The sequence below is a fragment of the Podarcis raffonei genome, chromosome 15 (assembly GCF_027172205.1).
Source record: "Podarcis raffonei isolate rPodRaf1 chromosome 15, rPodRaf1.pri, whole genome shotgun sequence".
In the NCBI taxonomy this organism is placed as follows: domain Eukaryota; kingdom Metazoa; phylum Chordata; class Lepidosauria; order Squamata; family Lacertidae; genus Podarcis; species Podarcis raffonei.
The window spans coordinates 932,668-960,351 of NC_070616.1; the positions used below are offsets into that span (position 1 = coordinate 932,668).

General features: G+C 54.9%; 2 protein-coding genes and 1 long non-coding RNA gene across 6 annotated transcripts; 2 read left to right on the forward strand and 1 right to left on the reverse strand.

Annotated features, from left to right (window-relative positions):
* Nucleotides 1–9,796, forward strand: RILP (Rab interacting lysosomal protein). 2 transcript variants are annotated; one of them, XM_053367723.1, is made up of 8 exons: nt 1–291; nt 879–1,002; nt 4,013–4,134; nt 4,363–4,560; nt 4,798–4,949; nt 6,471–6,593; nt 7,621–7,710; nt 9,011–9,796. In XM_053367723.1, exons 1-8 carry the CDS (start codon nt 16–18, stop codon nt 9,183–9,185), a joined length of 1,260 nt encoding a protein of 419 aa, XP_053223698.1. In that variant the 5' UTR covers nt 1–15; the 3' UTR covers nt 9,186–9,796. The 2 variants fall into 2 exon arrangements, with proteins under 2 accessions (XP_053223698.1, XP_053223699.1); XM_053367724.1 differs by having other exon boundaries at nt 4,369–4,560.
* Nucleotides 7,726–27,293, reverse strand: LOC128403095 (uncharacterized). The gene is made up of 3 exons (XR_008327864.1): nt 26,971–27,293; nt 24,721–24,979; nt 7,726–7,902 (listed from the first exon to the last, which is right to left on the reverse strand). It is a non-coding gene; the product is annotated as an uncharacterized LOC128403095 (long non-coding RNA).
* SCARF1 (scavenger receptor class F member 1) lies at nt 12,717–24,191 on the forward strand. 3 transcript variants are annotated; one of them, XM_053367701.1, is made up of 11 exons: nt 12,729–13,295; nt 15,594–15,655; nt 15,755–15,856; nt 17,346–17,871; nt 18,454–18,675; nt 19,018–19,146; nt 19,261–19,364; nt 20,541–20,655; nt 21,492–21,616; nt 22,616–22,756; nt 23,243–24,191. In XM_053367701.1, exons 1-11 carry the CDS (start codon nt 13,183–13,185, stop codon nt 24,178–24,180), a joined length of 2,577 nt encoding a protein of 858 aa, XP_053223676.1. In that variant the 5' UTR covers nt 12,729–13,182; the 3' UTR covers nt 24,181–24,191. The 3 variants fall into 3 exon arrangements, with proteins under 3 accessions (XP_053223677.1, XP_053223678.1, XP_053223676.1); XM_053367702.1 differs by lacking the exon at nt 19,261–19,364 and having other exon boundaries at nt 12,717–13,295; nt 18,454–18,668; XM_053367703.1 differs by lacking the exon at nt 19,018–19,146 and having other exon boundaries at nt 12,723–13,295.
* Nucleotides 27,294–27,684: the final 391 nt, after the last annotated feature.

Consider the following 27,684-nt stretch of genomic DNA (forward strand, 5'->3'; position numbering starts at 1 on the left):
CGGCTCGCTGGCTCCATGGAGTCTCCGCCGGAGCGGAGGGCGCCTGGGCCGGGCGCCTGTGCCGAGCCCGTGTACCGGCTGGCGGGGGCGCTGGGCTCGGAGCTGCAGCGGCTGTCGGGCCTCTTCGGGCCGGGCGCCGTGGCCGGGCTGGTGCCGCAGGTGGTGCGTCTGCTGGAGCTCCTGGAAGCGCTGGCTTGCCGCGGGCCGGAGCGGGACGAGGGGCCGGGCCGGGCCCGCCAGCTGCAGGAGGCCGGAGAGCCCTCGCCGGGCCCGACGCGGGACTTGGCGCAGGTGGGCGGCGGGAGGGTGGCTCTCGGCACGCGCTCGAGGGCTGAATCCTGGCCCGGTCCGAGTGGAAACGGGAGGGAGGGAGCGCAGCTGGGCGCCAAAGGGGGGGCGCCGGCGGGGACTAGCAAACCTTCCCTAGACCCTACTGCGCTGGATGCACCAGCCGGCAGACTCCGTCTAAAAAGGCACCTTTGGGTGTTCCTTGGGGGCTCCTGCTCCCTTCCCAGATCGGTTCAGCAGCTGCGTGCAGGACTTTCCACGTGGGCCTCTCTGTGCGCACCCAGTTTTAGATCCTCAGGAGGCCAAGGCTGGTTTTGTGCCCCTGGGAAGAAGGGGGGGGCGATTGCTGGGTCCCAGCTGCCTCCTTGTCCTCTGCCTGAGTCCAGTTGCCAAGAGGTTTCCTAATAGGACAACCTTTGCCAACCTGCCGGCTGGCAGTGCCTGATGGGAGGTGCAGTTCACAATGTCTAGAGGGCTGCCCTCAAACAGCCCCCAGGGTGAGCTGCTGTGAGCTGCCCACAGAGCGCTTTGCCTCCCTCTCTCCACACATGCTTTCCCTGGTCCAGCTTCCTCTCCCTCCTCTTCCTCAGGCTCTGGAGCTGCGGCTGGCTGAGGCCCAGGAGAGAGCGTGCCTCCTGCAGAGCCGTCTGGCCCAGGCTGAAGCAGAGAACCAGCGCCTCTTGGCCCAGCTGGCAGGCACCCAGTCCCAGGAAGGTGAGTTGCAAGGGAGGCGGGATTGGGGGGACGGACTGCACCAGCCGCTCTCAGGTGCCTTAGGAGGCACTTGGACTGACATGTGGGGTTGTTGTGCCTGGCCTGGGGGAATCTCCCAGGGTGGGGCAGAAACTCGCCTGCCTCGTGACTGGTGTAAATGCAACCCACGTGGCTGTGGGAGACAGGGCTGCCAGCTGGTTAATGACTTGCTGCGTGCGTGCTGCCTGCCCGGGAGCGCCCAAGACCTTGTCCTCTTTAAGGGCTTCCTCGTGTGCCCCTTGTTTCTCTTTTGCTTTCTCCTCCTTTGGCTTGCCAGGGCGTGGAGGAAACCAGAGCGAGGAGACAGGCTGGAGGGGCCTCCCCGAGCAAGAGCAAGCAACCACAGTGCAAATAACTGGGCAGGTCGCATTCACAGGTTGCAGACGATGGAGAGATCTGGTTTTTCCTCTCCCGCACTGCAGGAGGTTGGACTAGATGACCCCTGGGGTGCTTTCCACCTTTATGATTCTGTGATTCTAGGAATGCCACACTTTTCTGTGACAAAGGGAGGCATTTCTTCAGCATTCAGTTGCATTTCTTACATGACAATTTCCTCCCTCCCTCCCTTAATCTGGCCTGCTTTACTTAATGTGTGAAATGCAGTTGTCTGAACGTTGTGGGCAGTCTGGCTGGCATCTGTCTGTCTTGAGACACAATGGAGGTTTGAGACCTGCTGGCTGCCATCACCTACTTTAGCCGGCCGGTTGTGGGTAGCAGTGTAGTGGTAAATTCAGAAGTGCAGGGTCCTGTCATTATAATCAAAGCCATGCCCCCTTCTATGATTATACAACATTCTAAGATAATGCAATAATCTTATTATTTGCAACCCTGGATCTCTACATCTCTGGGTGTGGGTGGCTATTGGCTAGTGCCTGTGGCGTTGCTAAGGAGGAACAGGACTTCTGACTCTTGTGCCTCACTACTCTTCTGAGTTTTAAAACTGTTGCTTTGGGTTTAGAACAAGGGAGGGGAATTTTAGGCCCAAGTGCCGAATGCAGCTTCCCAGGCCTTTGCCTCTGGCCCTCAGGCGATGGGCCTCACCTGGCCTCATCCCCACTGTCCCCGAAGGAATGTCTCCTTGAGCTGTGACATCTCTCTTGCTTGCCCTGTACAAAGAAGTGGGAGTTGCATCTGTGTTGCTCCGCCCACTTTTGCTCCTGGCTCCGCCTACCACTGGCCTGTGGACCCTGGAAGGTTGTCTGTGAAGGAATGTGGCCCCCAGGCTGAAAAAGCTTCCTTTAGACTCAGAGGCTGGGCGCTCTCTCCCCTCCGGGTAAATGAGCCTGGAAGTCCCTGCAGGGAACTTGAAGCCAAGGCCCAGATGAGTGGGTGGGTGCAGAGGAGAGGAACAGGGCTGCCCCTCTTCACACAGTGGCGCTTCTGTCTCCTCCTTCGCAGCCTGCACTTTCTCCCTCCCTCCCTCTCTCCTTGCCTTGTTTTTGAAAAAGAGAAAACCCTTGACATTCAGCTGGTCCACAAAAAGGCGTTGGCTTGGCTGCTGCTGGACTGGGTGCTTTGAGCAGCAACTTGGGCTGTGTGTCAGCGCAGCAGGGAGAGTAGTTGTGCACTTGTTCAACCGCTTACCGTCCACGGTCCCCCCCAGTCCCCCAAGCGGTGCAGAGTTCAACAGGAGCAGCGTTTCCCCACAGCCAGCTTCCTCTGGAAGGAGGTCAACGGAGGCTTAGGGTGTTTTGTAACAGCTGGATGGATCTACAAACAGGGCAGGTTTTGTAGTGACGGAGGCACAGTCTCAACACTCCGGCCTGCGGCCAAATCCACTGCCCTGCATTGCATCTCTGGGGAGAGGCAGACACACTCCACCCCACAATGTTCTTATCAAGCAACTCATTCCAGTTTTGTCCCTGCCCCCCCCCCCCAAGACCGAGGAGAAGGGAGATTCAGGGAACATTCAGGACAGGATGAAAGGACAGTGCAGAGTTACACTGTGGGACTCCTTCCCACAGGAGGCAGTGAGGACCAACCACCAACCTGAATGGTTTGAAAGAGGATTAGAAAAATCCATGGAGGAGGAGGAAAGGGCTATTGACAGCTACTATGGCTCTACTCTGCCTCTGCAGTCAGAGAGAGTTGCTGGAAGCCACAGAAAAGGGCTCTTGCGCTCCAATCCTGATTGCAGGTTTCCCATTGGAAGCACCTGGTCAGCCACTGTGAGCACAGGAAGCTGGCCTGATGCAGGAGGATTTTCTGGTGTTCTTATCAAGCCCACAGAGAGGCCGAGCCAAGTCCTTCCAGTTTTGTCCCCATCCTCCTTTTTGAGTCCTTCCGGACACGGAGACTGAGGATGGAGGGGAGGGACCTGACAGGCAAGACCACGCCCTGGGCTGGTTGTTCAGTAGCTGGGGGGGGGGGGATGGACGGGCCAGCTGAGGTTGGTGGAGCTGCCTCCCTTGATGGCCTGACTTGGTCTAAGCAAGCTTCCTAGGATGACGGCAGGGACACCTGAAAGCCTCTCTTCCCTCATATGAAGCTACCTGGGTTCTGAGATCTTTGGGGGAGGTCCTTTTCTCAGTCCCACCACCTTCACAGGGGTGCTTGGTGGGGACGTGGGAGGGGACCTTCTTGGTGGTGGCTGCTCTTGGAGATCTGTGCAAGTTATCTGAGCGCAGGGAGAACTTGCATCGGCCAAAATTCTCCCTGATATTAATTTTACAAAAGGCCTGATTGCATTTTAACAGATATCTTTTATGTGATTTTAGCTTTTTGGATTTTATCTGTGTAGTTGTTTCCATTTGTGGAAGCCACCTTGAGTCTGGGGAAGAGGTGGGATATACAATAATAATAATAATAATGATGATGATGATGATGATGATGATGATGCCATGGGCAAATGCCAGGTCAGGAAGAATGTCTGGGGCTAGTGAGGGCAACCAAGGACCCTGTCAGAGCTGGGGGTGGTGGGTGCTGTGTCTGTCCACCAGGGGTGCCACTCAGCTCTCTCGTCCTTGTCCAGAGAGCACCCAGCGCAGAGAGAAGGAGGTGATGCTGCGCCTCAAGGAGGTGGTGGACAAGCAGCGGGATGAGATCCGTGCCCAGGCCCACGAGATCCTCTGCAAGGCCCGGGACACTGAGGCGGTAAGGGGACGTGAGGGTGGGCAGGCACAGGGGCTGGCCTGGAGGGGACCGGCAGGCGCTCAGCGCCATTCCTGTGGCACGTGAGAGCCGCGCTGTGTCCTGCATGTGAGGGCCCCCTTTCCCCTCCCCAGTGTGGGGCTGGCACTATGGGCCATGGCACCCTGGAGTTGGAAGGTACCCTGGGGTCATCTAGCCCAACCCCCGGCAACGCAGTGCCTGTGTCCTCAGCTGCAGGAGCAGCTGAACCGCTTCATGACGGTCAACGAGGAGATTCGCCGCAAGCTGGCCATCGTCCAGGCCCAGCTGCAGAGCGCCCTGCAGAGGAAGGAGGAGCTGGAGAGCGCCCTGCTGGAGGCCCGCCAAGAGGTGGAGAGGCTGAGCAAGGCTGCGGGGGCAGCACAAGAGGCCTTGAGGACTAGCGCCACGGTGAGAGGATGTAACCCAGAACTACGTATCGACTTGTGAAAATACTGGCATGCCGCAGTTTACAGTAATAGCCTTGCGTTGTGCCCGTCTGTGGCAGCCTGGTGCTCTCCATCAGCCCAGATGTCCAAAATATCTGGGTGGCACTAAGTTGGTGATGGCTGCGGGAGGGTGGTCTGCGGGAGGCAGAAGGCCAGGCTAGTGGGATGGGGGTCCTGACCTCTCCCCACCTTCTCGCAGGACCAGGAGGTGGTGCCTGGCCAGGAGCTTCCTGGCAGCGGCCAGGGCAGGAGGTCCTACTCGAAGGAAGAGCTGCAGCAGATCCTGCAGGAGCGCAACGAGCTCAAGACCAGCCTGTTCCTGGTGCAAGAGGAGTTGGCCTATTACCAGCGGTCAGTTTATTCCTGCCTTTGCAGGGGGTTGGACTGGATGACCCCTTGGGTCCCTCCCAACTCTCCATGTCTATGATCCTATGCTGGGTGTAGGGAGGGGGAAGCCAGGTGGTCCTACGGGCCAGTTGCTCTTAGAGGACCAAATCCCTAAGCAGAGGGATGTGCAGTTTTATCCAAGTGTTGGGTTCCTGTAAGTTAAGAAGTAAGGGACGCGGGTGGCGCTGTGGGTTAAACCACAGAGCCTAGGGCTTGCTGATCAGAAGGTCGGCGGTTCGAATCCCCGCGACGGGGTGAGCTCCTGTTGCTCGGTCCCTGCTCTTGCCAACCTAGCAGTTTGAAAGCACGTCAAAGTGCAAGTAGATAAATAGGTACTGCTCTGGCGGGAAGGTAAACGGCGTTTCCGTGCGCTGCTCTGGTTCGCCAGAAGCGGCTTAGTCATGCTGGCCACATGACCCGGAAGCTGTACGCCGGCTCCCTCGGCCAGTAAAGCAAGATGAACGCCGCAACCCCAGAGTCGGCCACGACTGGACCTAATGGTCAGGGGTCCCTTTAGTTAAGAAGTGGGGAACCTGTGGCTGTCCAGGTCTTGTGCAACCACCACTTCCTCCCGAGTTAAGTGGCTTCAAAGATGTAAGGATGGCCACTGACTTGGGTGCCTTTAAAAGAGGAGGAGCAGGAGAGGGCTGTCGAAGGCTTCTAAACACCAGGGCTCTGTTCTCCCTCCAGGGGCAGAGGCAGTAAATGTCTCTGGGGTGCCAGTGGCTGGGAACCCAAAGTGGGTAGAGTGTTGTTGCCCTGGGGTCCTGCTGGCTGCTGGGCTCTCCATGGGGGCATCTGGCTGGCCACTGTGAGGAGAGGAGGCTGGGCTAGATGGACTCTCTTTGTCCTGATCCAGCTGTGGGCTCTTCTTGACTCCCACCAACCCTGACTGCTGGCTGTGGGAGCTCAGGATCATCTGGAACAGCTGTTCTCCACCTGTGGCTCCCCAGATGTTGTTGGACTACAACTCCCATCATCCCCCAGCTCTGGCCTTGCTAGCTAGGGGTGATGGGAGTTGTAGTTCAACAACATCTGGGGACCCACAGGTGGAGAAAGGCTGATCTGGAAGGTCACAGGTGTTTGGAACGTTGTTAGGTGCAGTAAAAATGACTCAAAGCGACTTACAAATTCAACAGAAATGTTAAATCAATACAATCAATAATGTCAGTCATTGCAGATAGTAGCCATGGATGGCCTGAGACTCTGTGAACTTGTCTAATCCCCTTTTAAAGTCATCTAGGTTGGTGGCCATCGCTGCCTCCTGCAGAAGGGAGTTCCACAGTTTAACAATGAGCCATGCAAAGCAGTCCTTCGTTTTCCCTGTCCCGAATCCTCCCTCTTCCGACGTCTGTGCTCCTGAGCCCTGGAGATTCCTGGGTGGGAGGGAGGCGCAGGCCCTTCTGTCTCCCTTTGGTGGGAAGAGTCCATTTACTTCCTTCCAAGCCTCTCCTGAGACTCTCCTGCCTCTCTTCACCCCCGCAGGGAGTTGCTGAATGATGAGCGGATTCCCAGCCTCCTCCTGGACGCCGTGAAATCCACCATCAAGAAGCAGCGCAGGAAGATCCGGGCCAAGATGCTGGGCACAGCAGAGGAGCCCCTGAGCAGGTGAGTCTCCTGCTGCCTCCACCTGAGGAATACCTGCAGGGCCGGCGTCTGTCTGGCCCACCTGGGACTCTGGCAGGAAGAGCCAGTGGCTGAGGAAGCTCCTGGCACTGGGTCGCTGTGGATGCACTGGGACAGGCCTAGCTGGGACTGACTTTTGGGGACCGAGAATATCTTGCTGAGCAGGGCAGTCTATCCTACACTTCCTCACAGATGGCTCACCTGTGGTCCTCCGGTTTCTGTTGAACTCCAACTCCCAGCAGCTCAATGGTCAGGGATGATGGGAGTTGTAGTCCAGCACCAACCAGAGTAACACAAGCTCCCAGCCTCTGTGGTAGTAGTAGTTGTAGTAGTAGTAGTAGTAGTAGTAGTAGTAGTAGTAGTAGTAGTAATAATAATAATAATTTATTTATATCCCACCCTCCCCAGCCAAGACCGGGCTCAGGGAGGCTAACACCAAATATAAAAACAATTGATTGAAATACAGCTTAAAAAACAAGATTAAAATACAACTTTAAAACATTAAAATGCAGCCTCATTTCAGTGGAAACTCAATCAAAAACTTTTTGGGGGATAAAAACGTCACGTCTTCACCAAGGCCAACTATCCAGACTGGTGCTACGTGGGCCAGAAAAAAGCCAGGGAAGTCCCCAAATAGGAGTTTCATCACAGAAGGAGAAAGGAAAGAATAAAGAGGGGAAGGGAATCAAATTGGTACACATTATTATTGTCGTCAATTAAATTTATATCCCACCCTTCTTTCAAAAACAGCCCCGTTGCCCCGGCTGAAAGCAGGAGGCGCCTGGGTCACGCTGTGCACGCTGGAGTCCTTCTGCTGGTTTCACTGAAATGCAGAGTTGGGAGGGGACCCAAGGGGTCATCTAGCCCAGCCCCCTGCAGTGCAGGAATCGGTTGTGCTCGGGCAACAGAGCGCTTCTTCAACCTGCTTTGGCTGTGCAAACCTCCAGTTCCAGTTTGTGCTCGGACCCCGCTGGCAAAAGACCTGACGGCCTGACCTTTCTCTTCCCAGCGATGAAGAGGAGGAGGGCGTGTGGCTGGCATCCCCCACGGGCTCGGACTGCGTGGACGGCCGCCTCCCTGAGTCCAAGATCCGGAGCTTGTAAGTGGAGCCCCCTTGGCAGAGGGGTGGCTGCTTTGGCTGGAGTGAGAGGTAGGGGCACCCGTCTCCGGAAGAGCAGCCGGGCAGCAGGACAGCTTGCACACAGAGAGCAAACCGGCCCCAGCCAGTCCAAGCCTGCAGAGCCTTCAGGAGAAGGGCGAGGAGGAGAGCCGCTGGGCGGCAGATGGCGATCTTAAATTCAGAATTAAACAGGTTTAATTTGAAGGCAGCCTCCGGTTTAATCAGCCTGAGTGGAGCAGGATCACAGCGGCTGGAGAAGAGGCAGGAGCCTGCAAAGGATGGTTTTGCATTTACAGACCTTCCAAGCCTGGTGCCTTCCAGATGTTTTGGACCCCAGCTGTGGGGCTATGCTGCCTGGTAGTTGCAGCCCAAAACATCTGGAGGGAATCTGGTTAGGGAAAGCTGTTCTGAGTTCTCAGGGATGGCTTAATCATGCTACAACCTTAGAAGTTTTATACCTGCTTTTTTAAAAAACACAAAGATTATTTTTATATCCCACATTTATCCTCCTATATATGCTCCCGGGAGCACAATGAGGAATGCATGGTTCTCCGCTCCCCTTTGATTCCCACAGTAACCCTGGAGGGTGGGGCTTTCAGTGGCTGCTGGTCGTAATGCACAAGCAGTCAGTGCCTCTGAATACCGGTGGCTGGGAATTGCAAGCGGGGAGAGTAGCTGTTGCCTTCAGGTCCTGCTTCCGAGCAGAGGAGGCCGGACTAGATGGGTGCCCCCTGGCCTCACCCGGCTGCTGTGGGGCTCCTGGGATGTTTCTTAGGGGGTGAGAGGTGCCCTCCTTCCCATATGACCTCAGCTAATAATAATAATAATAATAATAATAATAATAATAATAATAATAATAATTTTTATTTATATCCCGCCCTCCCCAGCCGAAGCCGGGCTCAGGGCGGCTAACAACAATAAAACAGTACAGAAGTAAAGGGGAATGGGCTGGACACCCGGCATTTCTGCTCCGAACCCCCACCCAACCAGTCAGTCTATTATTTATATCATGTTTCTTTTTCTGCATGAGAACTTGGAGTGGTTTCACAGCATCAAAATAGAAATTGACATGTACACAAAAAAGAAACACAAAAAAACACAAAATTTCAGCCAGCAATCACAAACTCTAATAATCCAGTAAATGGTAGCAGTGAAATCAATCGGCGATGCAAAAACTCCACTCAAAAGGGAATGTTCTGGTTCTTCTGTGGGGCATTTCTCGACCTCTGCCAAACTCCACTTTTCTCTTTCTCATTCTTCTCTCTCTCTCTGCCTGCAGTTTTGGCCTCTGGTACCAAGGGAGGAGCAAAAGCAGCTTGCCAGAAGACTGCCCTGGAGCCTGGGAGATAGTTGACCCTCAAGATGTGGGTCCTGAGGAGGAGGAGGAGGAGCAGGGAGGGAGGGAGGCCTCCTGCAGCTTCAGCCCCCCAAGCGGACCCTCGCCCTTCCCTTGAGCCAGACGCTGCTGGCTGAACCCACAACAGCGCCCTGTCCGGGCTGACCCCACAAAGACGGCAGGCTCACAGAGGTCGCTGCCTGGCCTGCGGGAACAGCTCCAGCCTGGGAGAGGGAGGGAGGGAGGCAGCCTTGCAGAAGGCTCCTCTCGTGGGACTCTGCAGAGTCCTGCTTGAACCCAGGTCCGCAGCACAGCCGCTCGGAGGTGTCTCTGGCAGTCGTCTGCTGGTGCTGAGGAGAGAGGCGCAGAGGTTTTTATTCCTGCATAGCGTGCTCTGCTTGGCAGGGGAAGCAAGCTCCCCGTTTTGAGATGTGTGTGCACTGATATAGCTGACTTGCAGAGCTGGGGGGATGTGAACCTGCTTTTCCCGTCAGCTTTGCTGGGGGGCTGATTTTGCCTGGGCTCCTTCAAGGACTTTTCAGTGGGTCTTCCCCGTTGCCCCCCCCCCACTGCCACTGATGTATGAACGGCAGGCGGAAGCGCTGCTTTGAACACACTTGAACCTGGAATCTCATGTAGGGAAGTGCCCTTAGAACCATGCCTCAAAATCTCCCTGACTCCGTGAAGCACAGTTTGAAAACTTAAGCACTTCCCTCCGTATAATTTGCACACATTTGGGGAATGTGATTTGTTTTTGTGGGAGATGTGTTTATATTGCACAAGAAGATCCCCAAGGTAGTTAACAAACATTGCAATTAAAATGTCAACCTTTGAAAGCGAATAAAGCAGGAGCCAGTAAAAGACGGAGACGTGCAGCGGGGGGGGGGGGCACACCGTCCCGTTAAAGGTCAGGAGAATCCCATGGTGTCGTTCCAGCACTGAGAAACTATTAAATTTGTGCCAGCCCCAAGAGGGGGGAGATTTATTATTGGCCAACTGGGGTGCCACCTGCACCCCCAGAAAAAAGGGCCTGCTCTCCATTTGCCGCCCAAAGCCTGCCCTCTGACCCAAATCTGAATGAAGGTACAAAGGGTGATAATCTGAAGGTGGACGGAGGTCCATGCAGATATTTTTACAAGGGGTGACCTGGGTTCTCAATTAGTCAAGAAACTGTCTATGCATTAGGAATGGGCCCTCCCTCCAGGTGCAATGATTGGGGGGGCCCCTCAGAGGTTTGGGGTGGTGGTGGCTGCCCGGGGTAGCGACCCCTGAGCTGTGGGGCTCCCTCCCACCAGAGGTGCGCTTGGCACCTTCACTGGACGGGGCTGCAGGTGCTTCTCTTCACCCTTGGATTCTTTGGACATTTTGGAAATGTATATTTTTAGGACCCACCTTATTTCTGTGATGGAAAGTTGTTTTAAACTGTATTTTAATATATATATATATATATTGTGTTTTAATTGTTGCAGCCTGCCTTGGGACCTTAGGATGATGGGCGGGTTAATTAATTAATTAATTAATTAATTATATCATATAGGAAGCTGCCTTAGACTACATCAGATCATTGGTCCATCTAGCTCAGTCCATTGGTGAAATGCAGAAGATGAGTGAAGGGCTGGTGGGGGTATTACAGAAAGTGTGTGTGTGAGTTTTTGAGGGGGTCCTCACACTGTCACCAGGATTCCCTCCAAATTTAGGGCCCCTCCAAATGACTTCTTTATAGAGTGTCCTTTCTGATTTCCTTGCCCGAAACTTATATGGAGAACGCATTCTGCCTACTCTTTATTTAACCATTAGAATCATTTCATTGTAGAGTTGGAAAGGACCCAAAGGGTCCTCAATTCCAGCTCCCTGCAGCGCAGGAATTGCAGCTAAATTCTGATTAATTAATTCCGATCTGTTTGTGGGGCGGTGATTCGACAGTGAGCCTCCCTCCTGATCTGCCTGGCGGGTATCACCTGTTAATCATTTGTTCATCCCACATCATGATTCTCTATTGATTTCCTAATTGCAAGAAGTCAATTTAAACAACAGCAAAAAATGTCAGCTGCAGCAGAGTGCTTTCATACCTGGTAATTGTGTAAGCCTGCCTTTGTGCTTTGCTCTGCCTCACAAAATACTGACCGTCTGGAGGGAAACCCTCATTGCAAGGGAGTGTGTGCGTGGCTGCAGCGCCTTCTCTTGGCCAATCTAATGTTACCTATCAATGGTGGCACAACACACCTTACCAAAGCAGGGTAAGGTTGCCGAGTGATTATGAAACCAGCTGTGAAATGCATGTGTTTTTGGCTTTGTGCATACAATAAAACCAATTTGGTTTGACAGCTGCTGCTAGTTGAATCAATGAGCGTGGAGCAGAGCATAGCAGCATTCATGGATTGCTATAGCTGGCCGTTTCCCCTGAGAAAGGCTGGAATTTGAGAGCAGCTTCAACCATTCATAGAATAAGCACAGCACACCATTCTCCGGGAGCCCACCTCTGACTCCCTTCAGAAGGATTCGGGACTTCCAAAGAGAACTAAACTTCCCCGAGACTAGAGACATCCTTTATCTTAAAACAAGATTAAAGTCAATTTTCTAAGCCGAATTCTGCAGTGGGGTTCCAAACCCTGCAGGTAGTTTGCGCAGTACAGCACACAGAATCCGGAGTCTTGGAGCCTGCTGCCATTCTTGCACACTTAGCCCTGCCATCGTAAGTCTCTGCACGTCCTTCTGGATTCATTGCTGCTGCTTGAGGCTCAGGTAGCCTTGGTGCTGAGGAATGCCTTCCATTGGCTTCGACTGGTGGCCCAGCTGTGCCCCTATCTGGACAGGGACAGATTAGCTTCTGTGCTCTGGTATCCTCTAGGTTAGAATGCTGCACCTCATTATACATGCGGCTGCCTCTGAAAGTGGCTCGGAAACTTTGGCTGGTGCAGAATTCAATGGCTAGGCTGCAAGAGGGTTTGAGCAGACAGTGCCAAACCTGACCTGACTGCATTGGCTGCCAACCAGTTTCCAGGCCCAATTCAAAGCACTGCTTTTGACCTATAAAGCCTTAAACAACTCAGGACCACAGTACCTCAAGGTCCGCCTCACCCCATAAGAAGCAATCCAGACGCTGCTATCACCATCGGAGGCCCTTCATGTGCGAGAGGTCGGGGGGGGGGGGCTCACCACTTGTGGGATGGTCTCCCCAGGGAGGTTCAGCTGGTGCCTTCATTACAGATCTTCAGGTGCCCAGAGAAAACATTCCTCTTCTTCCCAGGCCTTTGACTAATTAAACAACATATGAAACTGTGTGTTGGGGGGCATTTTTGAGTTTTTCTATTGTAAACTGCCCTGTGATCTTCGGATGAAGAGTGGTATAGAAATTTAATAAACAAATGCATGAAATAAAAGAAACCCAAACACAATTCACAGATTTTCCTGGAAAGAGGTGTTGGTGATGGGTGGGCTGGATTTAGCTCTGCAATGCAGAAAAGCCTGGGACACAGACTCCGGCCGGACACGAGTCCTCAAGCAGCAAAGGTGGCGGCGGCAGGGGGACTGTCTCTGCGTAAAGCATCCATCGGAGCAGGAAAAAGGTGTTTCCTGTTAATCTGCTGACACGAGCGAACAGGAAAGACCCTTCAAGGCCCTTGACTCCCCTCTTCACTGTGGGACTTTGGGTTGTGCCAGTTCCTTAGCTGCCTCCATGGGGCTCCCTCCTGGAGCCTGTCCTGAGGGCTGGGAGGAAGGCTGGGACCTTCTGAAGGCCTTTATCAAAGAGGCACAGTTCTGGAGTCACCACTGAAAAATCGCAGCCATCACTGAGAAGGTTTCTGGACCACCAGACACACTGGGGGAAGGAGATGATTCCCTTCCCTCGACCCCAAGAGGCGCCCTCCGCCAGCACAGCTTCCCCCGCTCTTCCTCTCGCATTTGGCTAAAGATAGCCAGGGGCACATGTGTGTCCGTCCCTCTGTTGGTCTTGCCCTCTGCGCCCCTCCACCCACCTCCCAGTTTGCTTCCTCAGGAAAACCCAGGGAGGAAATGGGCGGGAGAAGCAGCGCAGGAAGGAGGCGGCCCAGGAGTGGTGGCCACAGCAGCGACCGGGCAGAGAGTCAGTCTAGTGGGACTCCCTAAGGAGGGTGATGGAGCGCTGGGCCCTGCCGCTATTCCTCTGCCTCCAGGCGCTGGGCTTGGGGGTCGGGAGCAGCAGCCCTGACCTGGACCCCAGTGGGAGAAACGTCTGCAGGTCCAGCAGGTAGGAGACCCCCCCCAGCCGTGGTGTCCCTCGCTTCCAGGCTGGGAAAGTCAGGCGAGTCCCAGTCCATCTTGCTTAGCATGGCTTTCTCTGTGTGGCTGTGCTGTGGCTCTCCCAGGATGCAGGCAGAGAAGGACCTCCCCCCCCCCCGCATCACTGCCCACCTGGGATCCTTTTGAACTGGAGGTGCCATGGGGGGGGGGCTGAACCTGGGACTGACCTTCTGCATGCAAAGCAAGGGTTCTATCCTTGCCTCCATAGTATAGGGAGTTGCCATCTACCAAGTTGGACCTTTGCTCCATCTAGCCTAGTACTGGCAGCTCTGACTGGCAGCAGCTCCTCAGGGTCTCGGGCTACTCGCTGGCTTTTCCCCATCACTGGCCCCCTGGTCCCCTTTTAAAAGCAGGATGCCTTATGGCAGGGTAGTCAACCTTTTTATACCTACCACCCACTAATGCATCTTTCTTGATGGTAAAATTTCCTTCCCGCCCCCCAGTGCTCAATGGAAGGAGGATTCAGCTTGTGCCGTAGAACCCCCTAGCGCCCACCTAGAATCCTGAAACGCCCACTAGTGGGCGGGAGGGACCAGGTGGACAACCCCTGCCTTAAGGGTTCAGACCTGCGTCCTTCTGCTCTGCCGCTGAGCTACAACCCTTCCCTTGTATATGAGATTCTGTTCCTCATGGTTCTTTGTAAAGGGACTGGATTTAAAAAGGAACACAGGCTGCGGCCTTGGGCTGACCCAGCTTGCTATTGCCTACACTGACTGGCAGCTGCTCTCTGGTGTTTCGGACAGGGACTGAGCCTGGGGCGTTCTGCATGTGGAACAGATGCTCTGTGTCACTGAGCTGTGGGGTGGGGGCAGTGTGTGGGCCCCATGCCGTGCCCTCTGCTTGAGGCGCACTTCCCACTTCTGAATCTCTTCGCCACCCCCACTATTGTGTTTTCAGTTTCCTGCCATTCATACTGAAGTCTATTTAAGTTCAGGACTGCTCTGTTCAAAGCGCAAGGAGGAAGAAACAAAAACACTTCTCTATGGGCACATTCATTCAGGGGCCGTGAGCCTGTGCGCCCCCCCTTCCCCAAATGATGATGAGGCTTCTGCTCCCATCCTCATCCCTGACCATTGGCCCTGCTGGGACTGAGCTGGAAGTCAACAACAGCCGCCCCCTGCATTTAGGGTCACACACAGAGCCAGCTGTTGAATAGTGGGTAGACATATCAGACGACACAGCAATTCTTCAAGCAGCTCTTGTTTATTCACAGGCCAGAACAGAACTGAAGGGTTCAGCCAGCCTGCTTATATAGAGTTCCACTAGAATGCAACAGTAACCACATTCTGTAACTATCCAATCACTGAACGTCACTTTCGACCCTTCATTTGCATAACTATCTACAGTATCCCCCTGCTGGCCCAGGGTGAGAACTTCAGTACATAACACCAGCAAGGGACCTCTTGCAAAGTTTCCCCTGCCAATCGATAACTAAACTCAAAGTGGAGGGAGTGGAGCCCCCTTGGGTGACATGTTCTGTAATAAAGAATCATGGAACTGTAGAGACGGGAAGGAACAGCCAAGGGTCATCTAGTCCCACCCGCTGCAATATGGGCTCAAGGCCGGCTCCGTTTCCTTACTGGGCTCAGTAGGCGAAAGTGACCAGTCTGGAAACAGAGAAAGCTGAAAAGTGAACTTCAAAGACACCCCCTCTAAAAAAAGGGGGGGAGAGGCAGGCCTGTTCTTACTGGCTGTGGGAGTTAATAATAATAATAATAATAATAATAATAATAATAATAATAGTAATAATAATAATAATAATAATAATAATAATAATAATAATAAATTTGTACCCTGCCCATCTGCCTGGATTGCCCAAGCTACTATGAAAACATAATAAAACATCACACATTAAAAAGCTTCCCTAAGCAGGGCTGCCTTCGAATGGTTACAAAAGTCTCCTTGGCATCTGAAGGGAGGGTGTCCCACAGGGTGGGTGCCACCACTGAGAAGCCCTCGGAGCTGAATCTCAGTGTCCAGTCTGAACGAGGGGGGTGGAGATGCTCCTTTGCGTAATAGATGGCGCCATCAAACTGCGACTCTTCCTGGGTACTTTTGCCAGAAGAGGGTGGTCTGCTGGGGGGGGCAGAGAGTGGGAGCCCCCTTCATTGTAGGGGGTTGGACTAGATGCCCCTTTGGGCACCTCCCAACTCTACAATTCTATGATGCTATGACTCTCCCAACTGCAGCCCAGCAGGGTGCCTTTTTATTTGCCGTTTGTCTGTTTTTCTGTGTCCCCCCCCAGCCACCCGCCAGTCTTCACCTGCTGCCCAGGATGGAAACAGGAGGGCCAGGAGTGCCCAGCTGGTGAGCATGCCCACCCTTCCCTTTCCCTTTCGGTTCTCATTGCCCGAGAACGAGGGCTTGTCTGAACGCCTCCTTCTGTCTCCTTCGTGCCGCGGCCAGCACTCTGCACGGGAGCAGACGCCTGCCGGGAGGGGGAAGTCTGTGTGCGCCCGGGGGTTTGCCGCTGCCGGCCTGGATTCTTTGGGGCCAACTGCATTGCACGTGAGTACTGGCTTCAGGGTGAGGTGGGGGGGGCACAGGCGGACAGAGTGGGGGGGGGCTGGAAGATTCTTAAGGGACAGACGGACCACCTGGTCCGCGAGGGCAAATGGGGCTCTGCCCCAACCACCTCAGCCAACCCCCACCTGCCTGCCTTCTGAATGGCAACCAACCCAGGGGTGGGCTCTGCCTCTCATTGGCTCTCTGGCGCCACCTACTGCTAGGCTCCCTGCCTTCTGCCCACTGGGGCTCCCACACAGTGGACAAGTGCAGGCAGGCAGTACTACACTATAATAATAATTTTTATTTATACCCCGCCATCCCCAGCCAAGGCCAGGCTCAGGGCGGCTAACAAGGAATAATAAAAACAAGTTGAATGAATACAACTTAAAAACAAGATTAAAATACAACATTAAAATACTGAAACATTAAAATATTAAAATGCAGCCTCATTACAGGAGGAGAAAAGGAAAAAGGAAAAAGAAAGAGGGGGAGGAAATCAAATTGGCTCCAAGCCAAAGGCCAGGTGGAACAACTCTGTCTTACAGGCCCTGCGGAAAGAAATCAGATCCTGCAGGGCCCTGGTCTCATGAGGCAGAGTGTTCCACCAGGCCGGGGCCAGTGTTGAAAAGGCCCTGGCTCTGGTTGAGGCTAATCTGACTTCCTTAGGGCCCGGACCACTAGGGTGTTGCTATTTATGGACCTTGAGGCTCTCCGTGGGGCATACCGGGAGAGGCGGTCCCATAGGTATGAGGGTCCTAGGCCGTGAAGGGCTTTAAAGGTCAAAAGCAGCACCTTAAATCTGACCCTGTACTCCACCGGGAGCCAGTGCAGCAACTGGAAAAGAACTGGGTGAATATGCTCCCATGGCAGAAACCCTGTGAGGAGCCTCGCTACAGAATTCTGCACCCGCTGGAGTTTCTGGGACAGCTTCAAGGGCAGCCCCACGTAGAGCGGATTACAGTAGTCAAGCCTGGAGGTGACAGTCGCATGGATCACTGTGGCCAGGGTGGGGCGGGAAAGGTAAGGGACCAACTGCTTGATGCGGCGAAGGTGGAAAAATGTCGCCTTGGCTGTTGCTGTAACCTGCGCCTCCATGGAAAGGGAGGCATCAAGGATTATACCCAAACTCTTAACGGAAGGCAATGGCACTAATTGGGCCCCCGCAAGAGAAGGGAGTTGGTCCCTCATCCCCATGCCATCCCGACCCAGCCAGAGGACCTCTGTCTTCGAAGGATTTAGTTTCAATCGGCTCCCACAAAACCATCCAGCCACAGCTAGACAAAACAATGGCAGCTTCCAAGTTCCCATGTCAACCCTTGATTCAGAAGCATGAGGACTAGAACCCTCTTTTATTTTTATGGGGAGAGACACAGCTCTCTGGCAGAGGGAAGAGTCCTGGCCTGAAACCCTGGAGAGCGGCTGCTGCTGCCAGTCAGTGCAGGGAATGCTGAGCGAGGCAGCTTCTTCACCACCTTCCCTTCCCTTCCAGGCTGCCCCGACCAGTACTGGGGTCCGGACTGCAAAGAGAGCTGCGCTTGCCACCCCAACGGGAAGTGCGACCCGGCCAATGGAGAGTGCCGCTGCCACCCTGGGTGGTGGGGCCCCCTCTGCCAGTCCGTGTGCCCGTGTGGCCCCAGAGGCCGCTGCGACCCCCTCACCGGGGTCTGCCATTGCGAGCCAGGCTGGTGGGCGCCCGACTGCAGGCGCCAGTGCCCTTGCAACCTCTCCGGCTCCCGCTGCGACCCCGTGACGGGCCGCTGCCTCTGCCACCAGGGCTGGTGGGGCAGGAGGTGCTCCTCGCTCTGCAGCTGCCACGGCTCCCCCTGTGCCCAGGAGACCGGCCGGTGCGAATGCCGCGCGGGGCAGTGGGGGGCAGCCTGCCAGGCCAGCTGCCAGTGCCTGCACGGGACCTGTGCCCCCCAGGACGGGCGGTGCACCTGCCACGCCGGCTACCAGGGCGACAGCTGCAAGGACCCCTGCCCTGCTGGGAAATACGGGATGCAGTGCATGCAAAGGTAAGCTGGCGGAAAGCTGCCATGATATATTTCTGGGAGACGGCAGTATATAAATATTTCTATGAATACGTGCAAGCTGGGGGTTTGTGGCTAGGGCTGAGACTGGCCCCACACGACACTAGCCATGGCGGGGGGGGCAGGGTCCAGTATACCTGAAGGAGCCTCTCCACCCCCATCATTATGCCCAGACACTGAGGTCCAGCACCGAGGGCCTTTTGGCGGTTCCCTCACTGCGAGAAGCCAAGTTACAGGGAACCAGGCAGAGGGCCTTCTCGGTGGTGGCGCCCGCCCTGTGGAATGCCCTCCCACCAGATGTCAAAGAGAACAACAACTAACAGACTTTTAGAAGACATCTGAAGGTAGCCCTGTTTAGGGAAGCTTTTAATGTTTAATAGACCACTGTATTTTAATACTTTGTTGGAAGCCACCCAGGGTGGCTGGGGAGACCCAGCCAGATGGGCGGGGTATAAATAAATTATTATTATTATTATTATTATTATTATTATTATTATTATTATTATTATATTGGGGAAGCCCTTCTCCTGGGCACCCCTCTCTTCCGCATCCTGCCTCTCCCCACAGCTGCGGCCACTGCCAGGACCTCAAGGCCTGCTTTCCCGTGGACGGATCGTGCCCAGCTTGTGACCCGGGCTGGAACGGGACCCACTGCAAGCAGCCATGCCCACCTGGGCACCATGGGGGGAACTGTGCCCTGCTTTGCCCTCCCGGCTGCCGGCGAGGAGAGAGCTGCCACCCAGAGACAGGGGAATGCCGGAGCTGCAAAGCAGGCCTCACAGGTGCCAGGTGGGAGCAGGTGGGGGCCGGTCGGGTGTGGGAAGTGGCCCTGACCTGCCTGAGTGTGGGGAAGGAGAGGGGCTCCATGGGGCTGGTGCAGGCCCTGCTCAACGACATGGGGGGAGGGCAAGCCAGAGCGGTGGAAGCTGCTCAGAGGGGCGCCCCGCTTCTTCACAGGCTCTGATGCCACCTACTGCTCGGCTCCCTGCCTCCCGCCCTACCAGGCCCAACGGGCATCAGCCGCCACTAGTTTGTGGGTGGGTGCCTTAGATGCCCTTGGAAACTGAACCCGGGACCTTCTGCACACCACGTCAGCTGTCCTGCTGCCCTTGCCTGCCTCCTCCCCTGCAGGTGTGAGCTCTCCTGCCCAGAGGGCTTGTTTGGAGATGGATGCCGGTTTGCCTGCCCAGACTGCTTCAACGGGAGCTGCGACCCGGCCTCTGGGGCCTGCGTGTGCCAGGCTGGGTTCTGGGGCACCAGGTAAAGTGGGGGGGGGGGCTTGTGGAGCAAGAGATGTGGGCTTCCCCCTCCCAGCCCACGAGGCGGTGGCTGCTGCAGCTCGGACACTTCCTGCTCCTCTCTCTCCCTTTGCAGCTGCAACTGGACCTGCCCTGAAGGGTCTCATGGCCCCAACTGCTCGGAGCCCTGCCAGTGTGGGGGGCGCCTGTGCCACCCTGTCACCGGGGACTGCCAGTGGAGTAAGTCACTAAGGGCACAAAGGCAGCACAGAAGCAGCAGCAGCTGAGTCAGGCCATCAAAGACCAGTATCCTGCTTTCTTGGTCCCCAAATACCCTAAAGAACCCAGGAATCTAAGTGGACTACCTCTGGACCTGGAGGCCCCATAAGAACATAAGCACCCTCTTCTCACAATGGCCACCTGATGCCTCAAGCCTGGAAATGGTTTAAATTTGCAGAAAAGGGAACATCCTTCCTTACTAAACCAGCCCCCTTCTAGGACTGTATAACCAAAGCAACCTTTAGACCAATGCAGGCATCTTGGCCTCAGTACCAAGTCACCCCGCTTGATAATCCACCTTGAGGAAGAGTTCTGGGGGGGGTTCAACAGCCCGCTCACTGATTGGTGATGTTTTAGTTGCTCTTAATAATAAAGGGACTTCTGGATTTTTCCAGTGGCAATTTGACGCTTTGCCTTGCATGCAAATGTCACATATCTCTGCCACTGAGCACGGGAGAGCCAGGATCTGGGTGGGCCAGGCCAAAAGGGGCCAATCAGACGCCCCCAGGGCAGGACTGAGTGTGGCAGAGACACGCTCCCCACCTGCACTTACAAGCAGCTGGCCTCTGATAGGGGAGATGGATCGCCTTGCCTGACCCCCTGCAATCCAGCTGTTCCATACAGGGATCCAACCTGTAACCTTGGTGTTTTCAGCACCACGCTCTTAACAGCTGAGCTATACAGGACCATGCTTAGCTTATTTATTTTGCATGCAGAGGATTGGCAAATGGTGCCCCAGGATATGGCCCCTGGTGTCCCTGCTCTGAGAAGAGCAGCACTGCGGCTGCCTCCACTGAGCAAGGCAGCCAGAGGTGGGGGTGGGGGTGGCTTGGAGTGTTGGACGAGGACCTGTGAGAGGCCAGGGTTCAAATCCTCACCCAGCCCTCATGACGCTCACTGAGGTGGCCTTGATCTAGTTGCCACCCCTCTCAGCCAACCTCACAGGGTTGTTGTGAAAATAAAAGGGGGAGGGTGGAGGAGAACCATGTGTGGCACTTTGAGCTCCCTGCAGGAAAGGTGGAGTGTTTTATAGATGCCACCCCTGCTTTCCAGCACGGCCAGGCCTTGCTTCTGTGATCATCTCGGAGGTGGGGGCTTCTTCCCTTACTTTCTCTGACTTCTCTGTCTCCCCAAAAGGACAGAACCAGGCAGCCCTCTTAGCAGGAATCCTGACCCCTTTAATTCTCCTCGTCCTCCTCTGTATGTGTTGCTGCTGCTGCTGCTGCTCTGAGTCCACCCCGATGGACGCCAGGTACTGATACAAGGCCGTGGGGAGAACCCCGACACTCTGTTTAGCAACAGCCATGTGCCAGCCGCTGTATACCACCTCTGCCTGGGGCACTGAGACTGTTTGGCAACGGAAATTGCCGGGGTGGTGGAGCCAGGGGGGGGGCAGTCTTGAGAAACAGTTAAGCCAGCTTTGTACTTAGAATAATGTGGACTAGAAACATGCTTTGTTTTCAAAGGCAGGCCTAGAGCACTTATGCAAAGGGTCCCCGTGGCACCTCCAGCTTAGAAGGTCCAGGTGTCCGGCAAAAAGACCCTTCTCTGCCAGGGATTCTGGAGAGCTGCCAGCCAGAGCAGGCGATATTCGTCTTCTAGGAGTACAAGGCAGCTGCTTGTGCTTTAAGACAAGGCCCACAGTTCAGTGGGGCAGAGTTCCTGCTGTGCATGCAGAAGGTTCAGTTCCAATGGCCCCTCCAAGCAGGGCTGAGAGATGCCCTTGTATGATCGCTGGAGAGCCACTGCTCTCATTAGAGATCCAGAGGAGATCTGCCATACTGGTATTCCACCAATCATAAACTGTTGGAGGAGCATCTGGTCCTGTGAGCCAGAGCCCACAAACAGGCTGACCACTTCAGAGACTGAGAACTGGGTCAGAAACCACACCTGGAGCTGGAAAAGGAGCTGCTGAGTGTCTTTTCTCCAGCTGTCCTCCCTGCCCCACAGCACCAGGAGAGGGGCCCCCACCTGTGGACAGGAAATGGGGGGTGGGTGGCTGTGGAAGGCCTTTGCCCCTGCTTGTCACTTGCACAATGCCCAACACCCTCCTTGTGTGAAACTGGCATCTCTTTGCTCCCTCCCCAGGTCGGCAGCTGCGGAGGGAGACCCCATCTCCCGCATGAAGCACCACGTTCTGGGGACGTTGGCCAACCTCAGCCCCGCCTTGCCCTGCTTCTCCTTGGGGGGCTACAAGCTCCCACGTGTGACAGGTGAGATGTAGCCGGGGGCTGCTGCTGCCTTGTGACCGGCTTCATCTGGCTTCTTGGCCTCCTGGTGCCCCTTGGAAGTAAGAAAGGGTCAAACGGGACAGGTCAGCTGCTTTGCATGCAGAAGGTCCTGGGTTCAATCCCTGTCAGTGTAGCCAGGGGAGGATGATGGGAACGTCCCTTGCCTGAAACTCTGGAGAGCAGCTGCCAGCCAGCATTCTTCAATCTGGAGTCTCAAGAAGCTGCTGGACTACAAAACCCATCATCCTTGGCTAAGCTACCTGTGGATGATGGGAGTTGTAGTCCCAATGGAGGACCAAAGGTGAACAGCACTGGTGTAGGCAATACTGAGCCAAGTGTATACTTAGTAGAAGGAAACTTGACAGTGGAGAGCTCTCCCCCACTTGCTGTGCTAAGAGCTGGGGCAGGTGCGCCTGAGCTGAGCTACTGCAGAGCAATGGTACCCCCTGCCCAAGATCTGTGGAGCAACAAAGCCTGGGAAGGAGAATGGATGGGTGCTGAGCAAAGGCCTGTGGTTTAGAGATCCAGGATCTGGGAACCTTCCTGTTTGTGCCTTGCTCTAAACTCTTGTTAACTTATTATTTATTTCATAAAATTTATACCCCGCTTGATTGTAAGAAGAGAAAACCCTCAAAGCGGTTTACTAAAAGGATTAAACAATAAAATTATCAATGCACAAAGCTGACAACTTGAATTCAAATGTTTCTAAAAAGTTGTAATGATGATAGACTAAAAACAGGTTAAAACTGGCACCAGCATCTCTAAGCATCTCCTAAACAAAAATGCTTTTAGCAGGTGCCAGAAACTGTACATCAAGAGGCAGGGAGTTCCAGAGTGCGGGTGCTGCCATACTAAAGGACCAAGTTGGGTGGTAGCTGTTAGTGATGCCAGTTCTGCAGATCAAAACTCTTGCACTCCCCTTCCCCTTCTTGGGGCTTCTTTCTCCCTCTCTCTCTCTCCCCCCCCCCCCGCTTTGGGCAGTCTCCCACCATGACGCCGAGATCCCCTTCAACCCCAGCTTCATTGAGCCCCCGTCAGCCGCCTGGCCTTCGGACAGCTCCTTCTCCTCCTCCTTTGACACAGACGACGACCAGGAGGACCCAGCCTCCCCTGCCCAGGAAGGTAGGGCTGTGGGTCTTGCTCCCTTCTTCCCATTGGCCTCCCTAGAAGGCTGGTGAGGTGGGGGGGCGGGCACAGTGTGCCACAGTTCAGATGCCAAGACCTCAGCTACTGAGTCACATGCTCAGCCACAGTGAAATGGTCTCCAGCAGTGGGTTAGCCCAGATGGGGACATTTGGATTTTTGAGGGAGGGGGCCACCCCTCTAAATCGCCTCCCTGACCCCCAGGTCAGCCCCCTCCCCCACGCAGAAAGCAAAGGCAGACGCACAAACGTAAACATTGATCTTACAAGGGATCTGGATAAAAGCTGAGCCCTTCTCCCCCTCCTCTGCCTGAGCCCCACACTCAGGGCTTTTTTCCAGCTGGAACTCAAGGGAACTCAGTCCCAGCTCCTCTCAACTGGGGGCAATTGCCATTCTAAGAGAACACGGTGATTTCCAGCACCTCTTTTCCTAGAAAAATAAACTGCCCACGCTCCTTTCTTTCAGCGGCCGGTGCTGAGCACCAGCCAGGATTCCCCCCGGAGGAGCCAGCCTTGAACTCAGAGCCCTTCACCATCCCCCGCACCTCCAGCATTGCCAAGGCCAAGCGCCCCTCCGTCTCCTTCGCAGAAGGCACCCGCTTCATCTCTCAGAGCCCCAGAGGCTCCACGGAGGCCCTGAACCCCACCTGGAAGGCCAAGGCCCCCTGGGGCTCAGCCCGAGCCACCTCCTTGCAGCAGCCCACAGCGGACCCTGCTGGGCAGGAGGGCCTCCCTGCCATGGGCGATTCGCCAGGGGGATGCTACGAGAACGTGGAGGCCGGTGGTCGGGAGGAAGGGAGCCACAGACCCTGCTCCTCCTCCTCCTCCTCCTCCACGCAGAGGAGCAGCTCCGGGGGCCACAGGAAGCGGGGAAACAGCTCCCAGCACGTGGCCCAAAGAGTGGAAGCCCTGGAGGCTGCCTCCAAAGCACAGGCCAAGGGCCCCAGCGTCACCACCATCTACGTGACCGTGGGCAAGGCGGGGGGCGAGGGGCCGGTGCAAGCTGTCCTGCAGCGGCTGGGGAGCCTGCAGAGGGCCAGGCAACTGCCCAGGGAGGAGGCGCAGCAGCGGCCAAGGAGAAGGAGCCTGGAGGGCCTCCTCCAGAAGCCGCCACGGAGGAGAGGGCTGCTGGACTCCGAGGGGGATGCCGGGAGGCTGCTGCCCCAAAGTGGGACTGGCCAGGAGGCTGCCACCATGCTCTGTGCTGAAGCCAGCACCCCGGAGGAGGAGGCTGAGGCCCAGGGCTTTCCCAGGGGGCCAGGAGCTTCTGCTGGTGGAGAGAGCGGCGGCAGCAGTGAGTCACCCAGCAGCCACAACCAGGCTGGAGGAGCTAGAGGAGGCCCTTTGCTGGAGAAGGAGGAGCCAAAGTATGAGAATGTCTCCGGGTGGTCTAGCTCTCCGTAGGCACCTAGAACCTTCACGGAAGCCACTTGGAGGAGAGCCAGCCACGTAAAAGGCCATGTCCATTGGTGGGGCCGGGAAAGGGGCCCGTGGCTCCACCGGACGCTCCTTTCCTGCATCCGGCAGAAATCTGCCATGTGGCAACTTGAACAAGGGGCCAGGAGAGTCCAAGGAGCTGATTCTCAAGTACCGGCTTTCGAATGAACTTCTGCATATCTACTTGTCTGTTTTAATTTGCAGGCCTTGTGTGGCTTTGTTGTATTGGGTTGCCATGAGGTTTTATAATATTGAACTTTCTTTCTTGGTAAGCAGCCTTGCAGTCAATTTGGTGAAAGGCCGATTTAAAATAACACAGATAAAAGGAGTGGCACGTGCATGCACATCCCTTGGCGCCAATCCCTGGTTTTTATCCTGAGTTCCTCACAGGCTAACTACTGCTAGAAACTCCCCTGGGACCTTGCTCTCCTCTATCACACACCTAAAGTGGCTGGGAAGCCCCTCCGACTCACCTGCAGTATCTTCAGTCACTCAGGAAATGCTTACCTTTGCGAAGAGCCCCTGCACAGACATCCTTTGTCCTCCTGAACTCTGAATTCTCCCAGAACTGACCTCTGTGAAGCTGAGCCAAGTTTCTTCATGTCCTTAATACACGGAGAATACCGGATCTCTCCTGATCTCCCTGGTGGGGAATGTTTACGCTTCCCTGACAGAAAATATTCTGAGCGTCATGACGCCAGTTTTGGTGTGGGTGCTCCGCAGGCCTGGATGGGACCACTGTAAGGAAGATGAGCAGGGGATGTACCTAGAATCAAAACCAGATTATTACTATTATTGATTAGTATTATATTATTTCCACTTAAAGAGATTTATTGGCTGCCCTACAGCTGGAACCCTGGCAGCAGCATACAAGAAGTCAAAAGCAAATGTAAAAACAGGATAGTATAATACGCAGCCCAACAGTAAAACTGGGCAGTGATAAATTTCAGTCATAAAAATGCAAAACTAACAAGTTTTAAAAGACTGAGGTGAACAAACAGACATTTTTTTTAGCTGGTTCCAAGAGCAAAAGCAAAGTGGGGGGGGGGCAAGAATAAGAAGACCCTTTCTTAAGTCACCGCCTGCCTTAAACCTGGGGGGTGGGGAGTGGGGTCTCAAAAAGAGCCTCAGGCACAATAATATCAATTTAAGTATCCTGGCCAACTATGCCGATGGTGCCTTGAAATGCAAAAGCGGCACTTTGAGTTGCACTCATGACTGGTCCAAGAGTCAGCACAATTGTGTAAAAGAGATGCCGTCATGGCCAGTCCCAGTTACAAAACACTGCTGCATTTTGCTCTGATTGTAAAGCACTCTCCCAAAATATTTACAGAGCAAGGATAGCTGTGGCCACTAGGGGGTGCTGCTGCCACTGGCAACAGACCAGCCTCACCTGGCACAGGGTGCTTCAGATTAGGCACCCAATAGCGCCCTCCACCCCCACAAAGTCTGCTAATCTGAGGGAGTGTGACACCACCCAGATCACGCTGGACACCGCCTCCCATCCCAGAGGAACCACCTGCCCACAGCACCACTGCCTTGGCTTCTGTGCCTTCTTTGGCAATCCCTCGTAGCCAAATAAGATTGACTTCCATGAACACGGTCTTAACAGTGAGTCAATAAGTGACTGTGGAGGCCAATTCTGGATCCACACGAACTTCCACAGTGGGGACAGGAGATGATCATGGTGTGGATTTGACAAATGTGCCTTCCTCTTAGCACGTTTCTCCCTTGCGTCCTGAGTTCGAGTGTCTTCAAAGCTTGTGATACCTTTGGTAGAGACTGTTCTCCAATTGGAGCGTTTGCAGGCCAGTGTTTCCCAATCGTTGGTGTTTATACTATTTTTTAAGATTTGCCTCCAGAGAGTCTTTAAACCTCTTTTGTTGTCCACCGGTATTTCGCTTTCCATTCTTAAGTTGGGAATAGAGTAGTTGCTTTGGAAGACGATAATCAGGCATCCGAGCAACATGACCAGTCCAACAAAGTTGATGTTGAAGAATCATTGCTTCGACATGGGTGATCTTTGCTTCTTCCATCTGTCATTCCAGATGACATTAGATTATCTGTCTTCCCTGGTGATGTGTAAATTTTTTTTGCAACACTGTTGATGGAATCTTTTGAGGAGTTGGAAAGTAGTCCATGTTTCACAAGTGTACAGTAAAGATGGCAGTACTAACATGTCAGGACGGAGCTGAGCATCATGCAGGAGCCTTGAAGGCAAGACCTTGTGCATGGAGCCAGCCTGCAAGTTGGCTGTGCAGAGATGCTTTACCCCAGAAACGCCTTGCAGTGCCCTGAGACAAAGAGTGGAGGACAGTTTGCCAATTAGGTTGGTTCACCTGTCACTGCAAAGGATGTTTCAGAGTGTCGAGCAAGGCCTTCGCCCCCAACTCTTCCCATTTGTGCAAAGGGAAAAATTAAAGCAATAATTTATATGCCACCCATCTGACTGGGTTGTCCCAGCCACTCTGAAAGACTTCCTCCCACTTTTTCTCCTGGCTGCTGAACAGCCTGCCCATCTCTGCTAAAACTACCAGGAGTTCTGCAGCAGGCAGGAGCCCTTGGCTGTGGGCTGAGCTGCTCTTTCTGCCTCGTGAGCCCCAATGGCCACCCCAGCAGCTTGGAGGACAGACCCTTCAGGCTCATGCCAACCAGAGCTTGGCATGGAGGTGGGCAGGGAGGACACCAAACCCAGAGGCCCACCCCCATTCCTTGCATGAGCAGAAACTATGGTTGGGGGGCAAGGAGGGACCGCACCTTTGCAGCCTTTCCAGGGGACACCCAAAGAGCATCGTTTCTTTGCCTCCAGGCGCAGGAATTCTTTGCTTTCCATTCCCGCAAGAAAGGCCGGCTGATTCTGGGAGCAAAGCAACCCAGTCCCACGACGCTGGACGTCAGGCAGGGCTGGCTCAGAAGTTGGGGAGGGGGTCTTCTCTGTGGCAGCCCCCAAGTGGTGGACCCCACCCCATCATACAGCTGAGGCCGTCCGTCTTTCCCCTGGCCTCTGAGGTGCCTTTCCAGCCCCTGCATTCATAGAAGTGTAGAGCTGGAAGGGACCCCAAGGGTCATCCAGTCCAGCCCCCTGCGACTCCTGTGGTGGGAATCTGAGTTCACTCTTTGATGAGGGTGGGTAATAAAGGCCATGACATTGCTAATCATAATAACCCGCCCTGGGTGGCCTGCTGCTGCCGGGGGTGGGGGGCCGTGGCAGCTGCTCCCGGGCAGGAGAGGCCAGGGCTCCCCAGGCAGGGCGGCCAAGAGGGAGCCGGCGCCCGGGAGCCCCGCCGCCCTTTCCTTCGGACCGAGGGAGGAGCGGAGGGAGGGAGCCGCCTCCGGGGCGCCCGCGGGCGGCGCGACCAACCTCAAGTCCCGGCCCGCCGCGGCTGCGCTGCTTCGCCGCTTCTTCCTCCTCCGCGAAGCGCGCGGCTCTCGCGGCATCATCCTCCCCGACTCGCCGCCCCGCCGCCCCTC